This window comes from Octodon degus, unplaced genomic scaffold (assembly GCF_000260255.1).
Source record: "Octodon degus isolate 3935 unplaced genomic scaffold, OctDeg1.0 scaffold00025, whole genome shotgun sequence".
Classification (NCBI taxonomy): domain Eukaryota; kingdom Metazoa; phylum Chordata; class Mammalia; order Rodentia; family Octodontidae; genus Octodon; species Octodon degus.
Genome location: NW_004524601.1, coordinates 4,036,398 through 4,044,911, shown reverse-complemented (window position 1 = coordinate 4,044,911; position 8,514 = coordinate 4,036,398). Strand labels below are relative to the sequence as shown.

Sequence of the window (8,514 nt, the reverse complement as noted above, 5' to 3'; positions counted from 1 at the left end):
TCCTGCTCACCTTCCCCACCCTGCACAATCCCTCGGGTTCAAAGCTGATCTCAGTTGAAGCAGTGGCTTGGTAGCTGTTGTGGGCTTAGTTCCTGAACTCATTGTGTGTCCCTGAACCCTCTCTGTAACATCTCTACTTTACCCTTGTCACTGTCCTCAAATACAATCGTAGAAATGTCATTGTTTGTTTTGGTCCTTGTTGTGGCAAGTTGTGCACCAGGCACAGTCAGTCAGTCACCTTGGCAATGTCTGTCTTCATGTTTCTGCCTTGCTTTCCCTGAGATCTGGGGCTGGACCCTGGAAATCTCGTGTCATTCGCTGCAGCAGGGTTTTCGTTCCTACTATGAAGTAAGACTGTTTTGTTTGTTAATTGCTGCTACGATGTGGAACACTTAGTTGGCAAATCAGTTATTTGAGAGCTTCTGAGAGCTAAGGATAGAACCCGTTCCAAAATGTTAGCTTAAAATAACATTATAATGAAACTACCCAGCTCTCCAGAGGTAAAGATACTCCCTTGGCTCAGAGTCCTAGCAGGTGACTAGTAGTGCAGTAGGGTGGACTGGATTGTGATGCAATAACCAGCCGCTTGCCAGGCTCAGGCTCCCTGCACTGTGTGACACAGGCAGGGCGCAGGTCCTGCCCCCCTCATCTTCACTCCAGGACCCTCCCCAGGTGGCAGGCCTGCCTGGGATGTTGCTCATCAAGGCAGAGGGGAAAGTGGGATGGTGAACAACAAGCTGCTTCTTAATGCTTCTACCCAGCAAAGTAGGACCCAAGGCCACTCCTGAGTGCAGCAGGACGGTGATGCAGTTGGGCGGTGACCGGGCCCGCAGTAATGCTGTGACTGTCCCTGCAGGTACGCATGGACACGGCAGTATGCAGGCCGGTTGCCTCTCCAGCCCACCTCGACGCTCCCGCTTCCGACGTGGTCGCAGTGCTTCAGCAAAGGATGAGGATCGTGGAGGCGCAGACCAGCTCCCTGCGGGATGACCTGATAATGCTGGGCTGTGGGGACAGAAGGTAACGAAGGGCGAAGGGCAGGGAGCCAGGTCTCTGGACAGTGACGAGCTGTGCTCTGCCGCTGAGCACTCAGGCATCACGGAGGTTGGCAGGAGAGCCGGGTGTAGGACAGCAGAGAGCAGCAGGGCCCCCTTGAGCACAGTTAGAAAGACAAATGGAATGTTTCCTATAATTAATAGATTTAGTTCTTATTTTTAAACCAGTTGAGGGGAAAATCTAAAGTGTTGCTCATGCCATTCATTTGGTCTTTACTTTTCTCTCGCATATTTATTACAAGTTAAAAGACAAGCTTCAGATCTTTAAGATTCCACAGTTGGAATGGCACCTTTTCCCCCTGGTACGGCTAGACAGTTGTTGACTGTAAAGGTTGGGTGATCTGTGGCCCAACGGATCTGGTGTTCATGGATCAATATGGAATGTCTTGATGCATTTAAAAAAAAAAAACATTTCTTGGGCTAGGGTGATAGCATGGTGGTCTGAGCACCTGCCTGGCAAGCACAAGGTCCCAAGTTCAATCCCCAATACCGCATGCCGTGCCCCATGCAGCCCTGAAACTGAGTGTGGGAGTGCACGGTTGTAATCCTCACACTGGGGAGGCTGAGACAGGAGGATCACTACAAGTCGAAACTGTGAACAAGACCCTATCTCCCCCACCAAAAAAAATTATTGAATACCTCATTAGGACATAATAATAATGTATAATTATTAACATTCAAAATAAATAACTCTTTAGCATTTAAAGATTAGATTTGGTAAGCCAGGCATGGTGGCATATGCTGATTCCATGAGTGACTCCAGCACTCAGGAGGCAGAGGCAGGAGGATCACTGCATGTTTAAGGTCAGCCTGGGTTACATAATGGGACCCTCTCTCAAAAAAGCAAAAGCAAAAACATTTTAAAGAAATTTGGTGTAAATATTGAATATGTTGGAAAAAATAATAAAAATGATTGACTTTAAAATTTTCTAAAACATGTGCATGTGTTACCCCATGCTAACGTTGTCAGTTCAGTGTTGCAGAACATATTACATGTTTTAACATGTAGAAGAAAGCTTAGGAAAAGTCCACATTAGAGTAGGCCCTGCTGTAGGCAGTGATCCTCTGGCCCACTCGGGACTCAGCCTCTCTGCCCGTTAGTGCTGCATTTGAATTTGGAGAGGCGAATAAATGCTTGTTACTGAAGGCTTCAAGTTGGTTTTTGTTTTATCCTTTTCTTAAACTTACTTTTATTTTTAATTGACAAATAATGGTGTGGATTTGTGGATATTTTAATGACAGACTCTCATAGCGAACCCAGCCCCAAAACCACTGTTGGGGTGGCCAGGGTGGAGCCTGGGAAAGGGGTCAGCCTCCACTTTGGGGGGCTAGGTGCAAGCATAGGGCTTCAGGCACACAGCCTCAGGGTCCCGGGCCACATGCTCCAAGGGAGGTCAGGCAGCACGGGCCTGGACGGAGGCCTGGAGGCAGCTCCGGCCTGTCCACTCAGGTTTCCTGCAGGGGGCTTTGTCCTCTGGGTCTCCAGGAGGGGTCACCCTGGGCTGCGAGGTGGTTGCTTTTATAAAAGGATGTTTCTGCTTAAAGGAGGCAGCAGGAAGCACGAGCCCAGTCTGTTGGGCAGAAAAGACACCTTGGGTGTTTATTGCTGGCCCAGCTGGAGCCTTTCCTGGGGGGCAGCATTGGAAACTCTCGGGTGTGACTGAGCTCTGCTTCTGGTGTGAGAAAATTAATCTGTGTTTAAATTGAATTGTGTGTGAAATGGGCCTGGTGGTGCACATCTATAATTCTAGCCCACACCTGTAATTCCAAGCACTCAGGAGGCTGAGGCAGGAGCTTACCACAAGTTTAAGGCCAGCTTGAGCCACATAGTGAGTTCAAGGCCAGCTTGAACTATATAGTGAGACCCTGTCTCAAAAAATAAAATAAAATGAATGCTGAAGCAATAAAAAATCGTAAGTCCTGACCACAGTGGGATATATTGATGTCATGATGCACATATACACTGTGGATTGATTAAATCAGGATAACTATCATATTTACCTACACCTCACATACTCATTTCTGTGGTAAAAACATTTAAAATTTACTCATTTAACAATTTAAAAATACTGTATATAATACATAATTATTAACTATTGTCACCATATTGCATAATGGATCACAGGAACTTATTCCTCTATTGCAATACAAAAAAATCAGACCTAGGAACTAGGAATGGAGCTCAATAATAGTGTTTACAACCATGTACAAGGTCCCAGACTAAAAGGAAAGAAAGAACAGAAGGCTGAAGGAAAGAAAGAAGAGGGGAGGAGAGAGAGGGAGAGGTGGGGACGGATGGGGAGGGTAGGAGGAGGGAGGGAAAATTCCTCTCACCTGAAATTCTGTGCCCTTTCGCAAATTTCTCCCCTTCCTATCATCAGCCTCCATCTAACTTCTGATAGTCACTAGTTATTCAGTTCCATCGCTGAGTTACTTTTTAAAAATCCCACATAAAAGTGAAATCTCATGGTATATTTGTCTGTGCCTAGCTTATTTCACTTAGTATAATGCCTTCTGGATTTATCTATGTTGTCACAAATGACCAAATTTCATCTTTTTGTGGCTAAATAGTATTGTTTTCTGTGTGTATTTTCCTTATCTATCACCTGCTGATGGGCGCCTGTCTCCGTCCCTCAGCTACTGTGAGTAACTGCTGTACAGTGAACACGAAGTGCACACACTGATGTTTGGAGGTGCCTCTGGTGTGTGGGTCCAGTCCTTTGGCATATGTATAACCAGTTGAGGAAGGGATTGTCCTTCCTCCACTGTGTGTTCTTTTTTTTTTTTTTTTTTTTCTTGCGAAACCGGAGATTGAACTCAGGCCCCTGCACTTGCCAGGGAAGCGCTTATTCCACTGAACCATCTCCCCGGCCCCCGCTGTGTGTTCTTGTACTGGTTTTAATTCTTAGCGGTGTCTGTCCCTATGGTGGGCTTGCTTGATCACATGGTAAAGGCATCTTTAGCTTTTTGAAGAACCTGTCACTGTTTTCTAAAATGGTTGTACAAATTCATATTGTACATAGATGCAGTTTTTCCTACATCCTCATTCATGTGCTTTATCTTTCACCTTTTATTACACTACTATGTCCATTAAGTGTTATGTGGTATCTTGTAGTTTTAATTTGCATTTCCTCGACTTTCAGTGGCATTGTGCAGTTTTTCTTATACCCATTGGCCATTCGAATTCTCAAGAATTGTCTCTGTAGGATCTCTGCCCACTTTTGTTTTTCCAGTCATGATCCTGGGATGTCTTTCTGTTCATTTGCATCATCTTTAATTTCTTTCATTAGTGCTTTGTAGTTTTTGAGTACAAATTGTTTATCTCCTTGGTTAAATTTATTTTTAATTTTTTTTTTATTTTGTAGCATGTGGGAATTGTTTTCCTAGTTTGTTTGTTTTTTTCCAGGTAGTTTAATAGTAACATATGGATGCTTCCCTGGCAAGCGCAAGGGCCTGAGTTCAATCCCCGGTTCCGCCAAAAAAAAAAAAAAGTGACATATGGAAATCCAACTGAGTTTTATATGTTCATGTTTTATCTTTGTATGTTAATTTTTATATTGCATCTTGACCGTATTTTGTTAGTTTTTGGTAGAGTCTTTCATCTTTTCCACATATAATATCATGTCTTAAAAGCCAGGCATGGCGGAACATGCCTATAATCCCAACACTAAGGAGGCTGAGGCAGGAGGATTGCGATGATTTTGTTCCCCACCTGGGCTACATAAGGTGTTCAAGGCCAGCCTGGACTATATGGCAAGACCAACCTGAAAAAAAAGCATGTCTTTAGCAAAGTGAAACAATTTCACTTCTTCCTTTCTGACCTGAATGCCTTTCAATCTCTTTTCTTCCTGGTGCCCTGGCTAGGACCTTCAGCACTGTGTTGAGCAGTAGTGATGAAAGTAGGCACTTTGGTCTCATTCCTGAGCTAGAGCAGAAGGTTCCAACTTGCACCATAAAGTATGTCCTCTGTGGGACTTTCATGTATTGCTTTTGTTGTGTTGAGGAACATTCCTTTTCTTTATAATTTGCGGAGAGTTTTTATTATGGAAGGATATGGGTTTTGTCAAGTGCTTTTTCTGCAGACAGTTGAGCTTCTGACTATCCTGAGCAGGGAGTTCATTTATCCAGAAAACTTAGACCGCTGCCGGGGGGTCAGAGCGGCACTGCCCAAGCCTTGCCCCTCCTGGGTCTGTGATAACTAGCAGCTCCATACGGCAGCAGTTGGCCAGTACACCGGCAAGCTGCTTCCAGAGACACACTCAGCTTTGAGCATGCACTCAAAGGCATGCACCTCACCTTTTCCTACCCATTTGATGTGTATACTTTTCAGTCAGCCATTTGTCTCTCTCAACTCACTTCTGACTTTCTCTCAGAGGGAACTGGCTTATGTGTGTGTGCTTATCTGGTATACCTATGGGCAAGTGGAGAGAGCCTCTTCTACCATGTTGATGCAACTGTCCAGTAATTCTTATCAGAATTATTGATAATCATTGAGCCACATGGGCTCATAGGTTGGCTGGCCATAGTGCAGAGTGCAATGCATAATGCTGTCCTATCGGGGTCTTTGTCCAGAGATCAGCTGGAAGCTGCAGACTATTTCGAAGACCCCACCAACCAGAAAGTTATTAGTCCTATCCAGAGTGAAGTGATCTGTCCAGGGAAAACAGATGTTTTGTGGAAGAACTGTGAGTTTCTGGTAAATCGGATGTGCCACCTGGAAAGCCTCATCCAGTCCCTGAAGGTGAACATCTTTCGTCTGCAAACTGAGAAAGACTTGAATCCACAGAAAACAGGTAGAGTGAGGAGAGCTGCCGGAAGTGTGGTCATGTGCGAGTGCTTGCTGAGTTTATAATTTTTTCCCTCTGCTCTTCTCATTCTCCCACCTAATGCCACTTCTGTGACATCCTGCAGCTCTACTGAAAGATCGGCTGAATATAATACAGGAGGAACATTCCAAAGATTTGAAGCTGTTGCATCTGGAGGTGATGAACTTGCGCCAACAGCTGAGAGATGTGAAGCAGGAGGAGGACAAGGCACAAGATGAGGTGCAGAGGCTGACTGCCACCCTGGAAATGGCCTCGGAGACAAAGGTTTGGGTGCAGTGTTTTGAAGTGCAGACTTGGGGGCCTGCCCATTAGCTCATGTTTAAGTGCCTAAAGTGCAGATGTTCTGTTGGATACCAGCCAGAGGGGCAGTAAACCCGCAAGACTGACTTTCAGAAATAGGAGACCTGGAAGTGAGGATTCCTGGAGCTTGACATTTCTCTGCATTGATAACGTAAAGCCCTGTGTGCTGTCAATCATTGTCCGGCGCCCTTGCTCTTGGCAGGGGATGGTGGTACACAACTAGGGGAATGAGGCAGAGGCCTCTTCTCCTAGAGCTCGTGTGCTGTTGAAAGAACAGGGGGAAAGTAGGAGTGTAGAAAATGGGGCAGGAGTAGGGACAGTAAGTGAATACTGCAGAAGAGGAGCTTTATGTTCAAGGCATCTGAGGGGCTTGAGGGACGAGTCTGTGGTGTGGCGCAGGTAGGCCCCAGGAAGGAGGCAGGACTCGAGCCAGACATTTAGGAAGTAAGTGAAGAGGTGAGGACATTTCAGGGAGTACCACAGAGGCAGCCTAGGATGGGGACTACTGGGAAGAGGACCTTAAAGTACTGCTTTGCTCCCGGGGAGCAGGCCGCCAGCCCATGTGACTGAACACGGTTTTTTGCAAGGCCCTCTGCCGTAGGGTGCTGTGGTAATTCTGTTGCAGGGACTTGTTCTTGGCAGGACACCACTGGAGCTAGGAGGGGGCCATGTGTTTTCGTCCTCAGCTCCTCATCTTGAATAACATTTGAAGCTAGAAAAAACAGTGCTTTAAAAAATTGAGAAATACCCTGTAAGAAAAATGCCTATCATTTCCCACCTTGTCCTCTGATTATTATTGAATTTTGCATGGGAGGTAGATATTTTGCATGGGAGGTAGATATGATTAATCACAATTTATGTTCCAAAAGGTTAAATGATAGGAGTCATTAATCAGAGAAATAAAATTACTTTCTTTAAAACCATCTTGTAGTAGTAACTACTTCAAACTTACAGTAATAAGAACTATTTATAACCACATGAAAACAGCTTTTACAATTTGCCAAAAGAAAGCCTAGATTTGAACTGATATACCTAGACAATTTCTTCCTGCTACTTTAGGTCATTTAGAACTTTTGTCCTTCTGTTTTTAGAAGAACTCAGCTATTATCGAAGAGGAGTTAAAAACCACCAAACGTAAAATGAACCTTAAAATTCAGGAGGTAAGATAAAGAATGCTGGAGGGTGTGTTGGAATTGCGGGAGGGAGATGAGGAACTAGAAGAGAACCAGGACCGTGCTGGGAAAGAGAAAGTGTCTGACTGTAGCAGGGAGACTACAGAAATGACACACGTGATTCTAGCGCAGGTGCCTGGCCGCACGTCACACCACAGACCTGCTTTGCCTGAATGTTGTTGCAAAACTAGAGCTAAACCAGTGCCTCTGAGCCAGCTGGGCAGTCACAGCCACATGCAGTGGCCCTTGCTCATGTGGCTTCTGTTCCATTCGGTCCAGTGGGCCCTCCGTCAAAGGCTTTTCCATCTAAAATTGTTTAAAGTGAAGGGAATTGATAAGCCTGCTCATGGCCTTGCCCCTTGAACCTTCATTTCTGCTGAAGGTTTGGAATTAGGAGGTGGGCTGCTATCAGGAGCCGTTGGACTAAAAGTGGCAGCTACAACAGCGCAGGAGTCAGAGCAGGTGCCTACTGTACAGGTCTGGCCGGCCCACACTATAGTATCCGCAGGCAGAATCAGTGCATCAGTCCCAGTCAGAGCATCAAATTATGTTCAGAGAGTCTTTTCTATGAGCCAGAGAAGCAGACGTGCTTCTTAGGAAATTTCTCATGAAAAGCTTTGTTTAAATTGATAATTGTGGTGCTTATGGTGGTAACTATTATTAACTAAAAAATTCTCCTATGTAGAGAAACTTATTTGCTATTAATTTGATAAAAGCCTGAGCACTCATAGTTTTAGAACATTAATAAAATTTCAGATATGTTCATGACCTGCCTTTTTTTCTTTTTTAATGGACTGCCTTTTAGAGAACTTTTAGGCTCATAGAAAAATTGTGGAAAACTGGGCATGGTGGCACACCTGTAATCCCAGCCCTTGGGAGGCTGAAAACAGGAGGATCACTACGAGTGATCTGTGTAGTGAGACCCTGTAGACCCTGTCCTAGATACATTAAAAAAAAAAAAAAAGGTGGTGAAAACATATAGTCCTCCTGTTAATGCTTTAGGAATGAGTACCTCAGGGGTATAATTATCTGTTTCTTTCCATAAACTCTTTGTGTGTAATTAAATATGAAAGAGGCAAATGCTCCTTTTCAAGTTACCATTATTTGGGGCCAGAGAGATAGCTCAGAGACATAAGCCCCTACCTGGCAAGCACAAGGACC

At 44.8% G+C, this 8,514-nt stretch overlaps 1 protein-coding gene across 1 annotated transcript in view; it reads left to right on the top strand.

Moving 5' to 3' along the window:
* Nucleotides 1-711: 711 nt before the first annotated feature.
* The window catches only part of Ccdc150 (coiled-coil domain containing 150), a 69,348-nt gene continuing 61,545 nt past the window's right edge, over nucleotides 712-8,514 (top strand). The window contains 5 exon segments of the mRNA XM_023712388.1: nucleotides 712-765; nucleotides 857-1,020; nucleotides 5,628-5,848; nucleotides 5,967-6,145; nucleotides 7,273-7,341. Coding sequence (XP_023568156.1) covers nucleotides 748-765; nucleotides 857-1,020; nucleotides 5,628-5,848; nucleotides 5,967-6,145; nucleotides 7,273-7,341 — 651 coding nt within the window. The 5' untranslated portion in view covers nucleotides 712-747.